At 41.0% G+C, this 25999-nt stretch overlaps 1 protein-coding gene across 2 annotated transcripts in view; it reads left to right on the forward strand.

Moving 5' to 3' along the window:
- Positions 1-2240: 2240 nt before the first annotated feature.
- The window catches only part of grk4 (G protein-coupled receptor kinase 4), a 54824-nt gene continuing 31065 nt past the window's right edge, over positions 2241-25999 (forward strand). For both annotated transcript variants that reach the window (XM_008277910.1, XM_008277908.1), the window contains exons 1-2: positions 2241-2606; positions 18854-18949. In XM_008277910.1, the coding sequence (XP_008276132.1) occupies positions 2555-2606; positions 18854-18949 (148 nt within the window). In that variant the 5' untranslated portion in view covers positions 2241-2554. The remainder of the gene's footprint in view (positions 2607-18853; positions 18950-25999) is intronic.

Raw genomic sequence — 25999 nt, forward strand, 5'->3', positions numbered from 1 at the left:
ATCTGAACACACACAGGACTGTTATTAGAGAGCTTGGCTTTATTTTCTGAGATTCTCTCCTGCCTGCTTTGACAGCGTGTCCAGACAGAACACGCCTGATTGATTGATCCAGTAACTTGACACTATCTGTGCTAAAAGGATGAGGATGTGAAGATGAAAGTTAGTGACCCGTGACCTCCTCTGTTCTCAGGTCAACAGACACCCTCAGGCTGCGCTCTAATAGTTTTATGACCCTCGTAGCAAATTACAAACCGAAACTGCTCTTTGTTGTTCTCTCTCACTTTCACATGACTAAATTTTAACCCAAAAGTTATTTTAAGAAGTGAATCTCTTGCTTATTTATTTATCTATTTATTTATTTCAGACACACAGCTCTACCTAAAGCGCTGTGGATTCAGCAGATCAAAGTGTCAGATTAGAGCGCCCAGAAGGACGCTGAGCTGTGAGGAGGAGAAAACCGCCGCGTTATCTCTTTTCTCCAGGCTGCACGACCTGGCATAGTGCAACAACTTAAAGCCTTGCACCATTGTTCAGACCATGAGAGGCCTGTATCAGGTCTGGCATTCGTGTTTCCTTGACAATGCACCAGCCTGCAGGACATGCAAGAGATGGAACAGCAGGGGAGTAGTGGAGACTTACATTTGGTAAAAAAATAAATAAAAAAAATAAAAAATAAATACAAATTTTCTTTGCATTCAAGTTGCTTCAAGTCTGCTGCAGAAGATGACAGCTGCATGAAGATTTAAAAAAAGCTGAAGTGGATAAATGTTGGTGGAGATGCAGGTTTTATTTCATGAATGTGAACTATAAGAGGCCTGTATCAGCCCAACAAGCAGGGAACATTGCCACAACATTGGCTAACATTAGCTACAAGTTCTAATAATGTCTGAAAGGAAGCTTTTTAATCTAATGTTCAAGGAAGAGAATAACTATATTGATAATTTTAAATTGTGACCCTATAAGGTGACAAGTTAACCAGAAAATAATGTTTTAATTGAAACATTTAAATGATGTTTGGAGGATGTTGTCAGACTATGTTCTCAAACATTCTCAAATCAACATTCTAATAATGTTTTTAAAGTTGTAAAATGTTCCTATTAATGTGATATAATGACAAAAGGTAGAACTTTTTTGCCTGTAATGTTTTGAGGATGTTTTGGGGATGTTGTTGAAGAACTTTCTTACATAGAGCATTCTCACAGCGTTACATGATAAATTAAGGAGGGACGTTCTCAGTGCAAAATTTTAAAAATGTTTTCAAGTTGTTATGAGGCCTCAGATGACAGATTTATATATATATTTTAAAAATGTTCTAGTAATCAGATATAATACCAAAAAGTAGCATTTTTCCTGTAATATTTTGAGAATGTTTTGGAGCTGTTGTTATGGGAACACATTATAACACATTCTTCAATAGCGTTACATTAGAAATGAAGGATGCTCTCAATGCAACATTCAGAAAATGTTTTCAAGGTGTTGTGGAAGCCTCAGATAACAAAACGTCATTTTTTTAAATAAAATGTTCTTGTAACATGAACAACGAACAAACAGTAGGTCATTTTGCCTGCAACATTCGAGCATTTAAGTGAGGGACCATGTAGAAAACATTCACATGCCTTCATCGAACTTTATCGTTACTTTCAGAAGAATATTCCTAGAACTAAAAAATAACTTCCCACTGAAACCATTACTAGAAAATTGTAGAACTTTCTCAGAAACACAAAAAAGTAGCTGGAAGGCCTGACATCTGTGTTTCCTTGACAGTGCATCATCCTGCAGCAGATGTACCAGCAGGAAATCATGGAGAGGAAAAGCTTACATTCATGTTTTTTGGGGGTATAAAAACAAATATAATCCATGTGAGTTGATGAAATAAGGAGGGAATATTTCTTCCTTTCTAGATGTTTCCAGGAGCCTCTCACTCACTGTATCACATTTAAGTGTGGTGTGGTTTGAGGAGAGAATCATTATGGCAGAAAGAGGGAAAAAACACACACATAAGCACGTTTTAATCCAAAACCTGCCACGCAATAAAATGACATAACCTCCCATAATTTTATCGGGGAGACTTTTTTTTTTTTTTAGGGAGGGGGTGAAATGCATGCAGGCATGTATGTATGAATGCACTTGTGTGTGTGTGAATGTGTGTGTGGCTGCACTGGTTGTAAATTGATCCCTCCTACTCTCGCTGGTGAGGAGGGGCGAGGAGGAGGAGGAAGAGGAGGAGGAGGGAGTTGAAGCAGGAAGGAAGGCAGGCAAGAGAGGGAAGGGAGGGAGGCTGTGAATGCTAACAAGCCCCGTCGTACGGCTCCGTAGGTAGGGGTTTTCGGTGAAGAAACATCTTGCAATGGAGAGGAACGACGACCACTATTAGAAAAAAACAAAACAAAAACACAGTCCTACTATGCGCCACAGCCGCGTCCGCCCTGTGCGCCCGCAGCAGCAGCAGCAGCAGCAGCAGCAGCAGCACCGTCGTCGGCACGTCTGAACAGAAAAACCGTCGTTTTCCGCTCAGTGAAATGTATCGCGACTGCCTTGGATTCACATTCTGACAATGGAGATTGAAAATATCGTGGCCAACACGGTTCTCCTGAAGGCGAGGGAAGGTAAGTTGAGCGTAAAGATGACATTCAATTGTGTGTGTGTTTTTTCTTCTTCTTCTTCTTCTCACCAACGCGGCCACGGACAGAGCCTGATCCTTTCCTGAGCCTCCTTGGGATTTTTTTTTTTCTTACTCCCATCTCCCCTGCGCAGTGCTTTGTCTCCGGGCAAACATATTCCGTAGAAATCAGCTGTTTGGACACCGACGACGCACGTATTTAAACCGGGGAAGGAGGAGGAGGAGGAGGAGGAGGGGGGTGGCAGGTTAACGCAAGGCCCAGGGAGGCTGGAGATGGTGGTGGGAAACAACGCAGGGAGTGTTTGCAGCATCGCCTGCTTAGACGGCAGCGTTGCATTGCACATTTTCACACCAGTAGGGCTGTTTTTTTTTGTGAGTGTGTGTACGATTTACGATGACATAACGGATATTTAATGGTATTGACGGTGTTGGAGCAGGAAAAAAATGTAGCTGCGCAGTGGGGCTCTGCGCCTTCTTACCTGTCATCGTAGGTTTGTTTTTGAAGCCTAATTGGGGAAGGTAAAAGAAGTGAGGTGGGTTTTTTTTTTTTGACGCAGGAGTGTTTCAGCTGCATTGCTGTTTGGATGTTGGATAGTGTTTGGATACAAGCAGGGAGGGAGGCCATGGAAGCAGCCCAGGCCGGTGATCCCGCAGCAGCAGCAGCAGCACCAGCAGCTCCTCACCTGGAGGTGGAAAAGAGGCGAGCATCTGTTTTCCAGAAGATGGCAGAGCAGAGAGGCTACTTTTGCAGCCAGTGAGTGGGCGCAGGGTGGGTGTGCAACACGGTATCAGCAGCCAGAGGAGGGGAGGAGGGGGGGAAAAAGGTGTAATTACTGCTCAATGATTTCCACTTTTTTTCCCCTCCTTTCTTTCTTGCAGAAGCTTCTCTTGGTGCAAGTTGATCCATTTTTTTTCCTTTTTTTTTTTTTTTTGCTCCGGGGTCGTGGCGCACGCAGAAGGCCTGTTCCTCCTCCTGCTTATGGTTTACATTATATTCAGAATGCGTCTTAGTTCGAGACTAACACTGCTGTGAAATGGATTATTCACAGCAGCGGTGAATCCATTTCATAGCAGCCAGCAGTTGCTCCTTATGAGGCGTCAGGCTCTCCTTTTTTTCCCCCTGCCATTAAATGGAGCTGAATCTACAGGCTCCTCACCTGTCCATCTACCTGGATTTAAAAAATAAAATCAAATAAAAAATCACCAGAGGCTCCCATCAGTGAGAGATGTGGGTGTATGAAGCACATAACGGAGTGGAAAAAGGCTCACAACGATCTGCTTAATTACAGTTTGGCTGAAATATTTAGGATTCAGGATCACTTTATTTGTCCCAGGGGAGATTTGCATTGATTATCTGGTTAATCATTGGCCAGACAATTGATTGTGTCAGTTTATTGAGTCTAAAATACCAACTAGTTGCTCCTTATTGCTTTGCAGTTTGGATTCAGTAGGGGGGGAAAAAATGCTCCGTGTACAGTCATATTTCTCTCTACTATATCATCCATTTACTGTGTTAATTATCACACAGATTTAAACAGCTAATGGTTCCTAGTTTATCCAGTTAAGGTGCACAGGGGACTAATTGGATTTAAATCATCCTTTCAGAGTTGGGAGCTGGAACAGTTGTCAACAATTGACTTAAAACAGACAGAAAACAGCTTCAGATGCCTCTCTTTGGTCATCTTCCTTGCGTGGAGATCCTGCAGGAGGAGTTTGGTTGAAGCTTTTGCAACAGTTTCCCCCCCTTGATCCCTGTATCTCTCTTGTGGAGGAGAAACTGTTTGAGGTTGTGCTCACACACATAGGTATTGTCCACAGTTTTACAGGTCTAGCAAACTGTTGAGTCTGACTTCTTTACAGTTATCTTTCACACACCTGTGTTCACATGTGAAACTGGGTGGCCACGGTGCGAACTGTTATGACAGGGTGTGCCCAGTCTGCCACAGTTGAAATGACACACGTCAAAGGAAGTGGTTAGAGATGACACTGCTCCCCGCCCCCACCTCTGTCAACTTCACGCATATGTTTTGGTATAAAATGTAGAAGCAGAAAAGTGCATCATTTACAGTTTTCTTTTAGGTTTTTCCTTTTCCTTCATGTTGCTCAAAACTGCAGAAAGTGACAGTTGCATGAGGCGACGGTCCTCTGAGGTCACGGGAACTTATTGCAAAAGCACCAAAAGTTTGGAAATTGTGATTGTGAGAAGACCAAGAGGATGCCACCCACAGTTTTGTGGATTTTAACCGCTCGGGCAAAGCACCCAAGAATTATTTTCAACATAGCACCACACTTCCACTCAGTATAACAGCAGGAGTATCTCATCACTGATTGTGTCACACGATTAACACATATTTTTTGCGTATGTTGGTTGATATTCACGGAAAATTCGTGCAACGTGGTTTGGTTAAAAGCACTTGAAATCATTTAGAAACACTGTTATCATAGTTTGTCCTGCAGACTTCACTGTTTACAAGACTTTGCAGCACCTGACTTGGCCGATCATAGCGGAGCAGATGGCGGCGTGAAGTGTGTTGAGAAAAATTCTGTTTACTCTTCAGCTGTAACATATCTTGTCCCCCCCATTACATTTATTTGTCAGAGGGCTTTATCAACCAAATTGCACATAGAATGATGGTTTATGAAAAAGAAAGAAACAATTTTGAAATTACATTGATTTGTTGCTATTAGCGAAACATTACAGTTGCTTTTAAATTAGGAAATTATGGAGCAAAATGGAAACTTCATGAGATGTATCATCCACTTGCAGACCTGGAAAAGAGGTGCTCACCCTGATATCAAAAATGTTACTGTAAATGGTTTAAAAACTGCTAAATTTGCAAAAGGCTTCAAGAAAAATCTTTATCTAGGCTATAATGCTCATAGAAAATGTACTATATAATATTTTAACAATGTTTTTCTAGAACTACCATTGGCCTTTGTTGACAATGTGTTTGCATCATATGGTCATAATAGAAACTATGGGGCACATGAGAGTACAACAAAGCTGAGGATCATGGGTGTTGTAGTTTTTTGGGAAGCTACTAATTCAAGAAACCAATTTCTGTCACTTAATTATTGCTTGAATAGGTGCAAGATAAGAATCTAATTTGCTGGTTTAGACCAACCTTTTAAGTTGCAAACATTGTTTTGATGAGTTGGATTGACTTAATGTTGCCTCAACTTAATGTCTTGTGTAATTTCAACTCTAATTCCTGTGTTAGTTGATATAAAACAAAATTTGAGTCGAGGTAACTAAATTAAATGGGCTTGATAAACAATTTTTTTCTTCACCTTGAGTTCAGGATTTGAAGTCCTCCTCTTTCTCTTAACATACCTAGACAATTTCAGACTTCTGACTCGTAATTAAAAATATATTTGATTGTAGAGGAATAGCTGGTTCCACAAACTCAAATTAGTTTGTTGGTTGAACATAATTTTATTAGAAACTGTCATAACTGATAAAAGACTGATGAAAAGTGTTGCATTATTTCTTTTTTTCTTGAGTCCAAATACTCAAGAAAACTTGGTAGAACTTAAATTGTCACAGTTAGCGATTTCTAATAATTGTATATTAAATTTGCAGTTTATCGCCTCTGCTGTTATTTAAGTTAGCGATTGTCTACATTTCCCAGATTGCCCTTTGGAGAGCTGGTGTTTACTTGTTGCATTCAGCTGTGAGTTATAAATATAGTAGGTGTAAAGAGCTGGCATGGATGGAGAAAGAGAGAGAAGTCTCTCCCCAGTTAAGAAAAAGTTAGTTGTACCGCTTTAGTTAAAATGCATTCTGGTTTATTGTAGTTTATTATTATTTTTTAATGACCTGGGTTTTGTTTCTGTTTGTCAAATGGCAGATCTTAGGTGCTTGTGCCAAAACCTGTTAACTGCAAATGTTCTTCTAATTTAAAAAACAAAGTCAGCAATTAGAATTAAGTGTAAATGGTAAAGCAGCGAGAGAAGTTGTGTACATTTGGTCATTTAAGTTATATACAGTTTACTTGTATAACACTACTACAGAAGTGCTATATTCAGAAAGGGAAAAAAACAATTAATTCAGTAAAATGGCCTTTTATTTAGTGCAATAAACTGGTACACTGCCACTGTGCAGCTGTCACTGACTTTGTTCTCAGCTTTTCAGGACCTCATTAGGTGAAAGTCTGTTTTTTTTAAACATTACTAACGCACCCATATGATGTTTTTTATATGCTTAAAGACATAAAGTCGATGTCATGGCTGAACATTTCCACCTTGAAACTGTGGTGCACCAGTGATTCTCGAAAACGTCAGACTTCCATGGTTTCATATGTAACAAATCTAAGGAACTAATCCTTCAGCCCGCAGAGTGTCACTTTCTGTATCATTGTTCTTCTTCAGAATTAGTTTCAGTCGAATCACTCCAATATTACAGTTTGTCTTTGTGTAGCGTCGAGTAGTTTTACAGATGAGCTGGTGTGCCTGAGCTGCAGCAAGTAGCGGAGCGTAGCGGTGTATGGATAGGTCTTGGCCATTTTAAGGCAGAAAAGGATTAGCTTCATGGAAAATACTTGATGCTGAGTTTTTTTAAGGGTAAAATCAATGACCGAAGAGAGACTTTCAGATTCAAGCTTTGGAAGTGAAATATGTTGCTGCTGGGAAGCAATCAAACTGTTCAAAGAGCAGAAAGAAATAGGATTAAATCATGCAGCTGACTTACTACTCTTTAATACAGACTTGTTTTCACTGGGGACATGAACATATGTTCACCAGGCATTACAGTTTCATGCTTTTTTTTAAATTATTTTTTTAAATATTCAAATCTGAAGAGTGACTGAGCAGAGAAGGTATTTTGCTCAAATGGTATCAGTAAGATCTTTATCTGCTGTGATTATTTCATCATTCCTACTGTCTTTATAAAAAGAAAGGAATGTGGACAGTCCAGTGCTCGCGTTCCTTGAACACACATAAGCTTTTATTTTTTTATTAAATTTTTTTATTTTTTTTAGTAAAAGACCAATACAGGAGTGAGCAGATCCACCTCTGCTGCTGGCATCGCTAACCTCTGCGTGCTCCCTCTCCAACACCCCTTTAAATTGTAGGCTAGCAGGTCCTTTCAGAGCACTTGTGAGGGTTTTTCTGTGACGTTAGCCAGCGTGGCTTTATTAGTTTTGTGGTCGTAGCTGGGCTTAACACTTGTTGTCATCACTCTGGGGTGTTTCCTCCAGCTGAGGCTCATAAAACACATTGCTTTGTGACTGTTCCTTGATGTGGGACTCATTTTACAGTTATTACACCCGCAAATGGTCTGTGCGGAGAACGAGACGCAGTATGTTGCGCACTCGACTCTGCTGTACGGCACTAGCAAGCGACGCTTAGCTGGGCGGCTGCTGGGATGTTCATTAGCATGAATTTCTTGGCAAGCTGAATAAGCATGAAGAGGCACTTTTTGATGCGCGTCGTGGACATAATAAGGATGTTGTACCAGCTGCCTCGTTAAATGTTAGATGGATGTTCTTCCCGTGAGAATCCAGCTGCCAACCTGCTATTTAACACTGTGTATTTATATTTATAAGCAAGTATGTTGACTGTCAAAGGTCCCTCATGCTGTATCAGTTGGCCTTTTTGAAAGCATTCGGTGCTTTACTGTTATGCATGATGTTTTTGGATTCATATTCCGGCTGTATTATTGTGTGAGTTGCATCTACAGCAGTACAACGCAACAGTATTACTGCTGTGGTATTGTGCATGTTGCATTTTACTGCTGTAGAAGTTGAGCTGCTTTATATACAACTGAGTAATGTAATCTACAGCACTTTGCCATATGCTGCAAGATCAACATGTATTTGTCGTGTCGTCACCCTCTAAGAACGATAAATGTCAAAAAAAATTGAACTTTTAATGGACTTATAGCTTGCCCCATTGGGGGAAATGTACACGCCACAGCAGCATCCAAAAATCTAGAAAGAAAGTACAAGAAAATAACAATAATCAAGTAATATGCATCTCCGGTGTCCACACACAGCAGCTCCAAGGCTCCACCGTCTCCGGTTGGGCAGTCCACATGCTGGCTGAATGTGGGGAGAGTGGTAGAGAGCAATGTATGATTAAAGTCTCCTGAGATGACGATCAGAGACTGAGGGTGTGATGTTTGCAGCTAGGACACTGAACTATGGATGAGCTCACAGGCCGCAGCAGCATCAGCCGAGGGGGGGATGTAAACTGCAATCACCAGGATGTGCGAAAACTCCCTCGGCAGGTAAAACGGCCGCAAACCAAACGCCAGCAGTTCAACATCCCTTGTGCAGCACTGCTCTTTAACACTAACGTGCCCAGCATTACACCATCTCTCATTCATATACATGGCGAGTCCCCCGCCTTTCTTCTTACCACTCCCCCTCAAGGTCCGGTCCACTCTGACAAGGTGTGAACATGAAGAGGCACTTTTTAAGCTCATCGTGATCATCATTTGGATGTTGTACCAACTTATTTAACGCTAAATGGGTGTTCTTCCTATGACGAGCTAGCTCCAAACCTGCCATTTAACAGTGCACAAGTTTTTATTTTGGATTTATGCTGCATTTTTGCAAATGTTGCATTTTACTGCTGCAGATGTTCAGAGTTGAGCTACCTTATGTATAGTTGGGTCTATTAATCTACAGCAGTGTGTCATATCCTGTAAAATCCTCATATGTTTGTAGCTTCGGTATCCTGTGAGAACAACTGATCTATGAAAAGTCCACTTATATAAATAGACGTTTCCGTTTTCCAGCTAATGCAAGATGGTTTGCAGTAATTTGTACTTGTAAAGAAGCGGGAAAAGGTTCTCAACCAATAAAAATACACTTGAGTTTATCATAAAAATTCTAAAATCACCAGATTTGGTGATATAGACAGACAGATGTTAAACATTTTAAGGCAGGATGGGATTATTTTCATGGAAAAATATCTAAATTTGACACATGGATGAGTTTTTAGGGGTTAAGCTGAGTAAGCATGAAGAGGCACTTTTTGGAGCAGGATGTGAACATCATAAGCACATTGTACCTTGTACTATGAGAAGCCAGCTGCTGTTTAACACTGTATGTACAGTATGTACAAGTTTTTATAAGAGTTTCCAAGCATTAAATGTCAAAGGTCCTTCATGCTTTTATCAGTTTGCCCTTTTGAAAACAGGCCTAAAGTCAAAATTTTGGCGTCTGCCCTTGGCAAATTCAACGCCAGTCCTGCCTTCAAACAAGACTCGCTGTGTTGTCTTATCAAAGATAATCTTCAAGGTGTATTATGTGCTGTGTGTTCCGGACTCAAGGGCTCGGTGCCGGAGAGGCTGCTCCTGTGTGTTCCTGCAGCTCAGCCCTGAAATTAACCGGTTGGGGCCCCTCTTCATCTGAGAGATAACTTACAGATGATTAACCTTTCGCTCTGTCCTCTTGCACACATGAAGCCAGTTGCTCTGTGTCTTGCTCAAGTTTAGTCTCACCATGTTCCCTTCACCGTGCTCTCCCCTCCCTCCCCGGGACGCTGCGAAAACAAGGGTCAGTTTTCAAGCACGATTTTTAATGGAATATCTTGAGCACAGAGAGATGGCGGAGGGAGGGGAGTCGACAGAGGAAGAAAGGGTCTTGCAAAACACTACAGAGCGCATGTTTGTGTGTGTCTCTGCTCATGTGAAAAACTCTATGTCCCATCTCATGTGAGTTGCCGTTGCGTCCTGGAATTTACTCTGATGTTGTAATCTTGTTCGCAGTTTTGCACGTGACCCAGCGCCATATGGAGAGAGGAAAGTCTGGCTATAAAGAATTAATGAAGGCATAACAAGAGAAGAAAACTGTTTATACGGGAAGGGCAGAGTCGGAGCATGTGAGAGATGTGAGGATTAGAGGGGGAGCAGAGCTGCCTGATATTCACATGTTTCCTCTCTCTCAGCTGATGTGTGTCTTTCACTGCGAGTATACAGACGGATTACCTTACGCAAACACCGGGCCTCAGCTTTGAATAGGCAACACAGATACTCGCAGCTAATGTTTTCCTTATCAGGGGCTACGCCAGCCAATCACACGCTGGACGGCGAGAGCGACTGGGAAAAGCAACAGGCCATTCATTTATCATGGCCAGGCTCCATTGTGCCGACGTGCGTGTGCATGCTCGTATTACAATGGGCCTAAACTACGTGTGACCCTCACTCATTTCCTACCATTTAAGTTTTTTGGGAGAGTACCGCGGCCGAACGTCCACCTCGCTGCAGGGCGGAGGTCAAATCAGAAGAGACGTGGGCCGGCACCAAATATTCAGGCTATGATTACCTCGGCCAGAAATATCCTGGTAAACATTGCTATCAGCGTTGTGAAATGTAGGAAAATTGTTGTTTGTGGGTAAATGTAGTAGAGTTACACTGCCAGAGGAATGTTAAAGCTACACACTGACCCCGATCTTTGACCTTCATGCAGCTTATTATGCTATTAAATTAAACCTTCTTTAGAGGTCAGTCTGTGTGCAGCCTAACGTGCCCAAAGCATATTGCGTGAAAATGAAAATACTGGCTGCTCCCCGCTGCCGTCGCTCTGTCACCGTCACAGACGAGCTGGGTTTTTCCGGCCTGGTGGTGGTTATTCCGGGTGTCAGCGTGTGACATGTGTTCATCAGATGGACGAGCGGCTTCTCCCATATGGCCGTTCAAAATAAAGCCGGGTTGTGAGGAGACGGCGGCGCTGCACTGCTCAGTGTTCACGGTAACATCTGAAGAAGCTGGGAATCACAGCCGGAGGAGCAGCCAGTGAGGCTGTTTTCACTTTCCCAAGTGTTTGATTGCCACTGTTTCCTTAAATTTCAGAGAATGACAGTTTATTTTTTCCCATATAAGTGCAAATGATCCTTTTAGCATATTCACATAGCATATTGTTTTCTCAGTAAATATAAAATATGTCGTAATTTCATTCAAAAATGTAATTTACGACGCCTAACAAATATGTCTATAGGCAAATAGTTAAATGTACTATCTAGATTTATTATTATTTATAACCGTTGTTTCTGTAAATTTTACAGACTGATATTTTTTCCTTCTAAATTTTTTATTTATAATTTATGTATTTGCATAAAGGTGCAAATATCCAATTTTTATATTCACATAACTACTTGTTTTCTCTGTAAATATAGTTTATTTTGTAATTTCATGAAAACTCTAGAAATTATTTCATGTGTTGCCTAACAACCATTGGCAAATAATTTATTTTCCAGATTCTTCTATTAATATATTACAGAATGTTAGCAAATGGTGAAACATTTCAATAAAACCTATTTCTAGAAAATCGTCTGGAGAGAGATAAAGATGCTGATACTGAAAAGTTTCAAATAATCACATAATATACACACAGTAGTACTCATAGTATTCAGATCTTTTATTTAAGTAAAAGTATTAATACCACACTGTAAAATTACTCAAAAGGCCTGCCTTTAGAATCTTACCTCAGTGAAAGTATGCGAGTATCAGCAGAATTTATTTCAAAATTAAAAGTAAAAGTACCTGTCCTGCAGTAAAATGATCACTGTCAGTATTTTTCTATGATACATGATGGTTTTTGATTAGTATCCCATCACTGATTTTCTTTTACAGTTATCACCAAATTACACTTTGATTCTGTTTCTACATAACCTCAAGCATTACTTTTGCTTTTCTTTACTGCTGTTTTTTCCAGAACTTATCCACATATGTGATATGTGCTGACATTGACGTATCTTAATGAGCTACTACTGGCTTAGATATTTGTCCGGCTGATTGTCCAGGTTTAGTTTCAACTGTTTCCAGGCCTCTATTCTGAAAACCTGAAAGTTGTTTAAATGCTGTTTATGGAAATGTATGATTGATTGTGTTTACATGCACACCAGTATCCTGGTTATGAGGCTTATCCTGGTTTTGATCATGTTTGGGATATGATGTTTACATGGAGCACAGAAGTCTGGATATTCATATCTCTGTGATAAATACTAGTATCTAGGTTACGGCATGCTGTTTGCATCCTGCGATGTTTCCAGCACACACCGATGATTTAATCTGACATTTCTGTGACTGTTAGCTAGACCTCGAATCGGTTTGACTGCATAGAAAAAAAGGGTCGGTGGATTAAGGCTGGTTGGATTGTGTCTTGATGGAGTTCAGTGACCCAGATTAGAGACAACATTTAAGGCAGGGGTCTCAAACTCAGCTTACCTGGAGCCGCTGGAAGTAGAGTCTGGGTGAGGCTGGGCGGCATCAAATATTTCTCCAAAAAAGGGTTTAAAATATTCCAAAAACGTACAACTGATTCAATCTTCTCAATCTTAATTAATGACAATTCAGAACATGAAAGGTTCTTCAGAACATAGGCTTCTCTTACTCCTTGCTGCCAGAGACCTGGCAGCGCTTCCTCTTCCACAGCTGAGCCACATTTGGCTTGAGGGAGGAAACAATTGAGACCCTCAGTATGGCTTGAAGATGCTCATCAGTAAGTTTAGACCTGTACTTTGACTTATTAAAATTCTTGCTGGAGAAGAGCTTTTCACACAGACAGAAAAAAACAAAAAAAAAAAACTTGCATTTGCACTGGGTGACAGGATGTATTTTCCCTCCACTCGATGACACTCCCAAATCACGTTTCAAGTGACTAATGTTGCTAATTCCTGTTGCTGTCTCGAGCCTGAGCTATGGTAGCCCACAAGTGATAAAAAATATAAAACGCCCAGGGCAACGACTCACGCAGGTGCGTTTAAGAAAAACACGTGGGCTGCACTAACGTTATACTTTCACGGGTTTTTCTAGAAAAAAAATTGTATGAGGGAGCATACCGTATCAAGGGAGTGAAGCGACCGAGGGGGGGATGGTGCGAAGCCTTTGAAAAATTGAGGCTTAAATGAGACATTCTGAGGCTATCTGAGAGAGAAATTTTAGCTCATGAAATTTCAGAAATCAAGACATTATCAACTGTTGAGCAATTGTTGTGTGGTTAGAATTGTAGTACAACTGTACTCTGTAAATGAAAACATGACAAATACTAGTATTGGCAAAACTTGTATTTACTAGTCCTTGGAATGTTCTTACATACTGCACCATGATACACATACATATTCTTTAACCAGTGTAACAGTGTCAGGGAGCAAGACCCGTGGGATGACATCACCAAGCGTCAACAAAAACAGCTTGCGACGCGACCTTTTCTGTCAAAGCTCCCACACCAGTGGGTGAAAGGTCATTCAGTCTCGAGAAATCTCGCTGTGTAGGTCAACTGACCTTGCATGTAACCGATATGAAATCTTGCGAGAGCAGCTAGCACCAAAGCAATATGGCGCCTCGGCATGGAAAACACCAATTTCAATTGTTTTTTGAACCATCTCACGGTGTATCTACCGCAGTCGGAATATGCTGAAGTCATAACATTTTTGATGATCAGATATATTGTCTTGTGATGGTGCTGGGATATTTTCACGGCCGAGAAGATCGTTTACGTGAAGATTGCATGTTGTACGGCAGCATGTAAGAACATGGCCCAAGTGTTCCTAGGGTTCAATCGGCATTTGGTAAGAGGGGCAAGCCGGGAGTATGAGGGCGCAGTGCCCCTGTAACATTATTTAGACAAACCTCTGACTTTGATGTCAAGTAGGGGGCCACAAAATGTCGTCCGGTGGGCCTCAATTGGCCCACGGGCTGCAAGTTTGAGATCCTTTTTCCAGTTATGCGGCAGAGTTAAACAGTAACGAGACCAGAGGAAACAACAGTATTAGAATCAGTTTCGATACAAATGGCTTAAGCAGCACCTGTGCAGGTAGCCGGGAGCAGTCAGAAACCACTCGAGCTATAATCAGGTTTATCAAATCTGGAATAAGGATTTATCCAAGTTTTTGAAATCAGGATATGTTTACATGCATCAACACAAAAATCGTAACCAGGAAGTCCATGTAAACACTCCCACTGTATTCTTCACACAAGGGTTCCTCCCCTAAAGCCTACTTTATTTTTCCACTTCAGCTTTTTGGTTGTGAAAGAAGTCGTGAACTCCACTTGAACTGGCATTAAGAAAATATAAATTAGACTCGTATGAAAGCTGTAGGATGTGGTCTGGGTGAGGGGATTCGTCCTGAGATGATACCGTCATGGTCCACTGTGTGACCCTGAGTCTGGCTCCGTCTCCCACTCGAGATAAAAGAGGGAGGAAAGCGAAGGGGGCATATTTGGGATGGCGTTTGGCCTACACGTGCACTACGAGGAAAAAACTGCCACTGATCACAGGGTCGGAGACAAAGCAGAGACAGAAAAGACCCGGCGAATTTACGTTCATTAATGGAGTCATAAGTCACTGCAGACAGTCGGAGACACACAAACGCGAACTTCAAGAAAATATTCTGCTCCCGTTTTTTTTCTAAATGCGTCTAACCAGTCAGACTTGAAAATGGAGGATCACCAAAGTACACTTCAAGTAAAACACACTGCTGCTGGTATGTCTACTGTAAAGTGGTAAACATGATGGAAAGCGGTTGTCTTGTGATGTTTTAAAATGTCGTTGCATTATAAAAGATGAATTCTCCATCAGCGTCCCCTTTAAGAAAAGACAGACTGTTGGCTTTTATCAACAGGGAAGACATGGTTACATAAAGTGCTACACTGGGGCATCTATTCATCTGTGGCCAAAGTAGCTTTTTTATGTCCTTTTTTTGTGGCATTTTGCTTTTGTTGGATAGTTGACAGTAGCGAGTGACAGGAAACATAAGAGGATATGGAGACGGGGCTGATCTGAGGCTATTGTGGCTGGTTTAACTCAAACCAGAGACGCTGGTGACATGTTGCACATCTTACTTGTGCGCAACCAGGATGACGCTGCCGCTGCTGTCTGTTTTTTGTTTTTTTTTCATGGGAAGGAATGTGCATCCTCGTAGTCGAGCGTCGCGTCTCCCTGTTTTGACATCCGTCTGTTCTCAGCGCGTTCCAGCTTTTGAATCCCGTCGCACATGCGCCAGCCCGACCCAACATCTAGCGTGATGATCTCAGCTGCTGGCTGCAGCTCGGCCGTGATTGAGCGAAGCTGCTCTGAAGTCGGTGTTTATGGAGGGCCCCGTTCTCTCAGAGGGGAGAACCAAAGTTAAATAAATACTCGCTCCATCCTGTCTGCATTAAGGGCCTGCACACATGGCTTTGACGTCAGAGTGACATTAAACAGGGTGGGGTGGCCCAGCCGGCTCTGACAGGCACTCACGCGCACACACTCTCCTCCATAGCTTGCTATTAACTTTTCTTGTCGGTATCTTTGTCTAGATAGTCATTTTTTTCAATTCTCCTGTGACTTGAATTTTCTTTGATTCTATTTGACCTCAAGTTTAGGTCATTTGTGCAGTATATTTATAAAAAAAATTGCCACTTCTGATATGCCCAAATTTCCTTCTTGCAGTATTTGCCACAGACATGGAAGAAGTAAATCAATTTGTTACTTTTCGCAGAGCAGGTTTGATCGTGTTCATCAATCATCCCGTGTTTTTGGCTCAAGTGTATCCACAGATTTCTTGAGCCAGATGCAACTGGCCATCAAAACACACGGGAGTCTTTCCCGCCCTCCTTCTTTAGTGGATTCAGTTTTTCTGCAATGACAGTTGATTTTTGTGTGTGCGCTTACATGTCTACATCTGTGTTATGTTTGTGTGTCTATGCCCCGCAGTCCCACAACAGGTTTGTCAGCATACCTGTCCTCAACAACATGAGACCAGTGGGATACTAAAAGCTGCACAACATCAACAAGTTCATATCGCTGCTGCGTAGCTGTTCAAGTAGCGACACGGTCAAAAAAATCTGCCGTTTTTCTGGCTGTTGGTTGTTTATGTTCAGCTTGAGTGTGGGACTGAAAAGTATGATTGGGTTAAAAAAAATGCAATTTGTTGCAGAAGAAGAGGGATGAGCATGTGTTTTGAAGCGATGGTAGCGTGCACACTGTGTTGTTAAGGTGTTGGTTTGCAGGTGTTTGACTCCCCTGTGTGTGTTTGTGTTGAAGCTGTCGCATGTCACTGCTAGACCAGCTAGTGTCTCGTGAACTTTGGGGCAGAGGATTTCCCTCCATGCCGCCGTCAAACTGTCAGTCCGCATCGTTCACTTGAGCTTGTTTTATCAACTCAGAAGATAGTTGAGGGTTTCAATCCGCTGACTCAGAAACCAGATGTGTCCTGTCTTTTATTGTTTTTAAGGAAATAATAAAACCCCAAATTGGTAGCACTAACTTTTTTTAGGACTTGGAATCTCAGAACTTCTTTTGTAGTGATTGAAAGCACAAATAATATTCCAGCTGTGTGGTCTTTGAAGAATTCTTGTAACATTCCCATTCGCTGAACCTGTTGCCATTACGCTCAGTTGCATTTACCTTTTATTGACACACCAAGCTTTGCACCTCTGCTGAGTAAAAATGTTTTGTGATATTTTGTGAAATTGGCCACTTGGTATTAGGGCTCGACCGATATGGATTTTTTAAGGCCGATGCTGATTCCGATATTTGGCACAAAAAAAATTTCTGATAACCGATTAATTTAAAAAATACATAATGAATAAAACAGCTTCTTTTTTTGTCCCTTAATGCTTACAACAACAACGATATGAATCACAGGCAGAACATTTTACTGTTTTACAATACTTTGTCTTTTAGTATTTGTTTAACTTCACAACAGAGAGGAATTTTCAAGTACAAAAACATGCAACAAAGCATTAAACATAGTATGCATCAGTAAAAAAAAAAAAAAAAGTTTTCCGAACAAATATGTCTGTAAGATGGAGCGTTTCGTTGTGTTACTGAAGTTTTTTTTTTTTTTTTTACACGCTCTTGCCTTGGAGAATATTGGTCTTTTTACTAAATCATATTCTACAAAATGACTGTGACACTTAACAGCATTTACTGTTTTATGAGAAATTAAGACTATATCGGCGTTTAGTTGGCAAAACTCCGGCTGATGAGCATTTTGAAAAGAGCCATATCAGCCAGCCAATAAATGGGTCGGGCCCTGCTTGGTATCTAAACACAACATCCACTTTTGCATTTTATTTTAAATCTGTAAATGTAAATCAGCAAATTTGGGATTTAGGTTGACTCATATCAAAATAATTTACCAAAGGAGAGGATTTTCATTGCGTTTTATTTTATTTGATGACAGACAGTGTAGAGCCTCATAGGACATGATGGGTGATTGGCATGACATGCAGCAAAGGTCACATATTAATGATAGGAGATGGCTAGGTTCATATCAGGGCTGAAACCAACAATTGTTGATCGATAATTTTTAATTATTTTCTTGTTTGATCAATTAGTTGTTTGGTTTCTGAAGTGTCAGAAAATGGTGAAAAAGCCAGAGAACCCACAGAGAACCCATGCAAACTCCATGCAGAAAAATCCCAGGTGTCCTTACCGGGACGCGAGCCGACGACCTTCTTGCTGCGAGCAAACGATGGTCACCACCGCTCCACCTTGCAGCCCTATAGGTAGCTAACTTATTTAATATAATAAAAGCAAATTGTAATTGGCAAATGTTTGTTCTCACATGTTAAGGTGCTGATCATCAGTTTTTATCATAACTGCATTCACGCAATAATATACAATTTCCTCTCGGCTCTTTGAACATGTGTTTGCAAAAGTGTAAATCAGAGCAGCATCTCGTCAGAATACTCGACTTCTCAAGCTTCGATACTCTTTCAGCCTTAAGCTGCAAATACCTCAGTTCGCCCCTGCTGAGATTATTTCTTGATGCTCACATACTAACACACACACACACACACACACACACACGCCCCTGCTGCTGTTGGAATGAGCTTTTCAGTAAAATCTAGGGAGCGACAGTGTGTGCTGTAGAGCCTGGAGGTTGTTCACCCCTCACATCAGGATCATCTGTTTCGCTAAGGACACCGGCCAACACCACAGAGTGCATTTGTGTGGAAGATAATACGTTAAAGTTATGTTTGGTTCGACTGAGCTCCACTGTGTGCATGTGTGTGTGCGTATCTTCGAGGCTGTCGACATTCTTCACCACATGCTCTGTCATGATGCATAGAGGCGACTGCTGAGACGGACCAGCTGTCCCGGCCTCTGGTCACAGCAAGGTCAACATGCTCCGACATACACACACACACACACACACACACACACACACACACTCTCTTCTTATTCTAGTGTTCAAAATGCCACTGAGTGGAAGCTGTTAGAGGCTCCAAGTGCGATGTTGAAACAGTGACTTGATTGATGGGGCTGACGGGGAATCTCTGCTCGTGTCTCTCAGGTGGTGGAGGGAAGAGGAACGGTCGCAGCAAGAAATGGAAGGAGATGCTCAAACTCCCACACATCAGCCAGTGTGAGGAGCTACGCCGCACTATTGGTGAGAAACCTGGAGTGTGTGTGTGCGTGTGTGTATGTGTACGTGGGTGGGTGGGTGTGATTGTAAGATAACTTGCCACGCTGTGTCGTTGGGGTGGGTCCGAATGCGTGAGGAAGTTCAGATTGGACTTCCTTCCCGTTTCTACCCGTCTCCACCCGCAGTTACAGGCAACAGACCGGAAACTGTGTGTGTGTGTGTGTGTGTGTCTGAGACAGGGAATCCATTTGCACTTTTGTTTCTTAATCTTAGTTTCTTTTAACAACCCATCAACCAATATGCCCTTTTCAGGGTAGATGCAGGTACAGATTATTGGTGATCAAGAACTACCCTTAGCCGATACATTTAAACAGTGATTAAATTTCACATCGTCAAATATTTAGAAAAATATAAATATTTAGAGCAATTTCTGCTTCACCATGTCTGATTCCCCTGAATTTTTATAGCATAAAATATTGACATTTCTAAAGATATTTTTGAAATTTCAGTTCGAAATACTTAGTAATTTCCAATATAATGTTTTAAAGAATTGCCTATCAACCCACTTTTAACACGTTTGTTGGAACAGCAGTATCTCAGGAACTAATACAAATAAAAGCCTGAAGTTTGTTACTGTTATTTCTCATCATGCCTTTGATAGTTTTTGGTTATGTGGGAGTTGAAATATAAAAAAAATATTTGAAGCCGTCACGAAAATTCAGATCTTAGAGCACACGTTGCCAAAAAAATTAATAACGCAGACGTCAGCTGGTGATATGTTCTGAAGCATATGTAGCTGCATGTCACAATGATACGAAACAAAACACATAGAATAATTTTTAATGTAAAATACTTGGTCGCAAAAATTTGATGGGCAATTGCTTTTAAAAATTTGTCTTGAAAAGCACTTGACATATTTATGTAAGATTTCAAAGGTTCCATTTCTAATATCCATTATAAGTTTGTGATAAAAAAAACCTTTCCAGCACATCCGACATGGTTGAGCAGAACGCCCCACTGATTTGAGATGGAATGACCCTCATAAATGAACAGCATGCGATGTAAGTGGGTTACTTCATTAATAAAGATGGTCATAGCTGAATATTCACAATAAAAATAGGTTTGATGACGTCAGAGCGTGATGCCAGGACGCTCTCCTCTGTTTACTGTGAGATTGAATGATTGGACACAGTTTATCTTCTATTGTTCCATCTGCTGTTCATCTGTGTTTTCTTAATCTTTCACTGTTTGGCCACATTTTTTACTCTAAAGGGCCAAATCTTTAAGCATTATTTGTTGTTGTTATTGAGACACTGTTTTTGGGTCATCTGTGGTTGCCTCAGAACTTAGCCACTAACCGTTGTAATGTGATGTCCTGATTTGTGGTGATCGCTCTGCTTCTTGTTCAGTTTTTGCAGGTTGTGTCTCTACCACAAAGTTCATCTTGGTCTAGAGAGAGGTTACTCATACTCCAGGTATTGTTAGCCATAGGCTAAGAGGATACCAACAAGTGAATAATTTGGATTTTTCCAGTGTAACAATTAAACTGTGCAATTTTGTGGTTTTTATTACAACTTCAGTCTTGTTTTCAGAGCTGCTCTGCTTTGCAAATGCACTCATCTGTCCCTGTCTGTGAACAGTAGCTTTCAGTGATGATTAGCTGTTACTAGTGAAACATGACCAATCAGATAGGGTTGTGGTTGGGACACCAGGATGGAGAGAGGGATGGCTGCATCAGCGCCAAAGTAGGCTAATAAAACGAACGTGTCTGTCTATCTTACTTTAGAAAGACGTTATGGGTTCTCCAGATAGCGTTAAGAGGCACAGCAAACCTTTTACTGATAGCCTTAGTTGAGGTGCACTGACACCAACAAGGGAATAATTACGGCATTTTTAATGTGATTGTGTAAGATTGTGGTGTTTAATACAACTTTAGCAGCATGTGCTGTCTTACCTTCAGACCTGCTTTGTTTTGCAAATGCGCTCATCTGTCCCTGTCTGTAAACGATAGCTTTTAGTATTAAATGGCTGTAACTAGTGACGTGTAACTAATCAGGACATTGCTTAAGACCACAGGTTGACTACACACAGGGAGAACCAAAGTAACACATTTATTGTATCAGCAATCGGCTATTAAATAATAACAAAACCAATAATCAGAAAAATGTTCAGTATCGCCCCAACAGTTGGTTGATCGCTGATTCGCGCAATCAAATCAACATGCAGATTTTGCTTGAAAGCTCTGGCAGGATTCTCTCTGTCTCTCTCTCTCTGTGGCCCAGACAAGCCTCTCCTCTCGGGCTACATTATCTCCTCACCCCCTCCTCACCCCACCCACCGTGGTTCCCTGAATGCCACAGCACAAGTGTGTGTGTTTGTGTGTGTGTGCATGTGTGTGTCTAATAGTGCGTCACAGCTATCTCTGCCAGAGATTGCAGTGCTACCCTCCCCCACATACTCACATACCCTCCCCTCTTTTTCTATCTCCATGCCTCCCCCTCCCACTATCTGTATCTCTCTTTTCCTTCCCTCTTTCAGCCACTTCACAGAAACACAAGAGTGGCAGAACGGTAGAGTTATGGAGAGAGAGCAAATGAAAAAACGCAGGGAGAGAGAGAGAAGCTTTTTTTTTTTTTTTTACAACAGGAGGGAAGATCCTTTAAGGACAAGAGAGATGTAAATGCACATACTCCCTATGGTGATATCTCTTACTCAGCGCTGATTGTGGCTCCTTGTTGTTTTTGCATCACAATTCATCGGATCTAATTATCATAAACTTGAGTCTACCTGTCACCAGCAGTGTTGGATTACCAGCTTATGAACAGCACATGGGTGTCACCTGAAATGCAAACGAGCATCCGATTTGTCAAGTCTGGCATATTTACGACCATTTGGATTATAACTTGCTAAAAATGGGCTTTGGGTACCTACGTGTGTGCGTGTGTCTGAATGTGTGTGCACGCACCAGCTGTTGAGGTTCACATACGTCACTATTACATAGATGCCATTGTGTAATTTCCCTATCGCACCCAGTGCAAGATCAAAATAATCCTCCTTGTGTGCTTAAACACACAGACGTGCAGTGACGTGCATGCACCTACACACACACACATGCATGCACAGTGTAGAGAAGGATACAGTATAGCGGACCGATAGCAGTGTCTTTGTTGTGTCTTGATAATGTCAGGCATTTGACCTTAGCCTTGACAAGCGAGCGGTAGTTCTAGGAAGCCTAGATTACATTATGTGGGCTGCAGCCACTTTGTCTGCCAGGCTTAGACCTCTCTCCCTCACTTTCTCCTCTTTCCTCTCCTTCCATCTATCATTTTTCTCTCCTCTGCTATCCAGCCAATACATATGGCACATGTGCACCTACTACTTTAGATCAGTTTGTTTAGCGTCGCTACTGAAACCAGAAGTATTTTGGATGGAGGCTTAAAAGCTCTTGTTGCACAGCAGCAGTGACTTACACGCGACTGTAGCACATTTACATTTGTGCACATTTAGCCGACCGTCCACTGCCTCACTAATCCACTCCGTCTTGGCCTAAATTGGAGTTTTAATTAAGCTGTAATTGCAGCTTACCTCGCCAGCACAGACAGTTACCATCCCATGCTAGTTTAAGCTTTACAATGCATCCGTCTCATTTTCCTGGCCCATTTTACTTTATAACCTTGCCGTCTCTTTCTCTCTTTTCCCTTTTTTCTTTCACAGTTGTTCTTCAGAATTAAGGGGAGAGGTTTCTCTTAAGCAAGGAGGAAATTTTTCATTGCTGGCCTGCGTTCTAATATTCAAATGATTTAGAGCCTGGAATCAGCTCGGACACACAAAACAGCGGTTTCACTTGAGCCCCCGTTTTTTTTTTTTCCTCACCTGTAAAACGCTGTTACAAAATGTAGATGGTGAAAACAAACAACAAAAAAAAAAGGCCAATGTTTACACTTTCTCCTAGAAGTAGCCTAGAAGAATGTGCAAAGACATACTTGGGATTATTAAGATTATTTCTGTGTTTCCACGTGGACATTAACTACAAAATTTACTCGGCTGTGCTCAGATGCAGTTAACGTGTTTTGCCCTTGACATAAATCTCTTGCAGGAATATGCAGAGTTTTTAGAAAACTGACTTGTTTATAGATTAAGTTATGAAAACACAGATACTAAAATCATTCCTATGTCCTTAGGTCTGATTGTTGCCAAGACCCAGTTCTCTGTGTTCCTTCAAATTGTAAACAAATTATGACACAAAATAACACTGTATATGCGTAATTGCTGAGGCTACTCCCATCTGTTTAAATGTGCTGTGTAATAGAGGAGGTCTGTCACCATAGTGGACAAAATATCCACCTCTGTTTATTTATTTGCACACTTAAGGTGAGCTAAAAAGCTGTAGACAAGCAGGGGGAAAAAATAAAAAAATGTGTGCAAATTTACTTTAACATTCCCCAAACTTGTGCCAGATGTTGGCATTTCATTGTAGGAGATATTATTCTAAGGGTTTAAATGGTTATATTAACCTAAATATTAAACAAATAGTTTCTTCTTAAGTTGGATTATGCTTGTTCCCAGTCAGACACACGAGAATCATTCTGTCATCCGATGTGTTGCTCAATGGGTGAGTTACTTAAAAACATGGAAATGATTTCAAAAATATTGCACAACAGCTTCTGTGATTTTTTTTTTCTTTATTACGCAAATTGGAGTGTGTCACTTCAAAGAGTGATCCGTTGTGCTGTGATTCAGCATGAGGGTGGGATCTGACGGCCGCTGGAGCAGGAAGAGAAAAAAAATCAGAATTAGATTTAAACTGTCTTGAAATCTGGAGCCCAACCAACTATGGATTTTTGGGATTGATGCAGATACAAATTTTAGGGAGTAAAAGCTGTGTTATGAGTATTTAGGCTGTTATATCTTTATATGCAATAAATGTTGTGGCTGCGATTAAGAGTGAGAGGTATTGCCCAATACGAACCATGGGGTCTATGTGAAGATTTCAGAAAAATATTACATGAAGTGGGAATTCTATTGCAGTAACTAAAATATGCTCATTAGATAACTAAAAAAAACTATATGGTCAGACAAAGGAGAGAGCCATAAAGCTAAACTGCAGCATTTTGGTCCCAAGCTTCTCAAAGCAAGCAAAATTTTTCAGGTTTTGCAGCACTTTTCTTGCAATTTTTGCATGCTGTATACACCCTAAAAAATGCAAAACAGATATGTGGAGTGTAACAGTCATCCCCATTCAATAGATAATTGATAACATTAATTAATTGCAGTTTTTTTTTTTTGTTGCTATTTAATGATTCTTAACAACATTGTATATTAGGAATGAAAATTAAGACTGAGCAAGAATCATCAAGTGACCGCTGTTTATTGGCAGACAGCACGTGCAGCGTTTTCCACGGTCTCTAGGCTCAAATTGAACCGCAAAAGCATATGATAGTTATTGTGAAAACTAAATAAATTAAATAAATTGTTATCAGATAAAAAATAAGGAAAAAAGTTCAATGTGCACAAGACACACAGGCTAGAAAAATAAATGATGTTGAATAAACCAAAATCAGTTCCAGCAGACAAACATATAGCCTTTATCGCTTTAGTTCATCTTTAGACTGTAAAAACTGCAACACAAAACAGCTATCACCCAAATCAGTCAGCCCTCAATTTTTTTCTGCATTCAGAAGATAACAGATCATTGGCAATGAAGCGTACAGCAAGAAACAAAAACACTGGCAGCTGAGTTAGTAGTGCTTGAGTTGCTAAATGGTCCTGCTGCCTCAGTGCTAGCTGTCTTTGAAAATGTTTCGTTTTCCTTTATGTAACTAACCTTAGAATGTCTAATGAGGTTTGCGGTGTGGGAATGTTTTGGTTGCTCTCCTCCACGACATATTTTCTTGGAACCCGCCCTGCTAGTTTCAAACCCATCTCACGAGTTTTGTGTCGTCTGATTGGCTCCTCTGATAGGCCTTTTTGTAGAGACCATACATGAAAGTATTTGGAATGAGTATCAGGTGGATATTGACAGATTCCCTGTGGATCGGAGCACCCATAGCTGTGATGTTCACTCTGCTACATGTGCTGCAGGCAGTGCTGAGAGTGATGTCAGACTGTCACGACAGCATTTGTAAATTACTCAAAGTGTTTTTTCCTGCATTATAGTGTGGTAAAAGAGGAAAGTTTTCATATGGGATGCCATATACCCTGATACCGATGCATCTGTGACTGGCTAATGCAGTCGTCATCAGGCTCTACTGAAATCTTCACGGCAAAACCAGTTCTTGAGCAAGACTGAGACGTAATCAAGAGGTTCATTGTTAACTGGAGTATCAAGCCATTGTCTTTAAACTTGTAGAGACATACAGTAGCACAGGATCAGAATAGCTTTTATTGCCAAGTAGGTTTTCACGTAAGAGGAATTAAAAAGCAAATCAAAGGTATTATAAAAATGATGAAAGTAACAAACATATTTACAGGAATGTGCAAATTACTCACTTGAGAGTTTCCAAGATTACACAGTATGCACTGTATTACTTTAAATCAATGACAATGGTGAAAATGGTAGTAATCTCTAGCTGCCGAAGAGCAAAAGCTAATGATTTAAACTACTCTACAACAGTATTCAAAGGTCATTTTCTTCTAAACCAGCATGGAAAAGTTGACTCTGTTGAATTTGGCCTGTAGGTTCGTATTGCTCAGTTGCAAACAAACCAGCTCATGAACAGAAGTTCTCACGAGTAGCGTCTTTATTGGACAGTGTTACGATTCGCGGGACACATTTGTTTGCATGGAAGTAGAGAGGGATTCGCATTTTTCAGGCATTGTGACACAGCTGTTTGATTATACACCATTGTTCTGACCTGAACAGATGGTCACGCAAAAGGAGAAAAATACTCCAGAGTTCAAATAAACTGCTCCAAATATTTTTCCTCTAAAATTGCCTTCATCAGCTGCGAGCGTGAGGGGCTTTCCCTGCTTCTGCACACAAGCTGAACACAGCTGATAGAGGAAACACCAAAGCAGGCCTCTGAAAAGCTGGCGATCGAAGATGAAAGGCGAACTCGGAAGGCGAGTCCGATG

The sequence above is a fragment of the Stegastes partitus genome, unplaced genomic scaffold, assembly GCF_000690725.1.
Source record: "Stegastes partitus isolate 25-593 unplaced genomic scaffold, Stegastes_partitus-1.0.2 Scaffold110, whole genome shotgun sequence".
Taxonomy (NCBI): Eukaryota; Metazoa; Chordata; class Actinopteri; family Pomacentridae; genus Stegastes; species Stegastes partitus.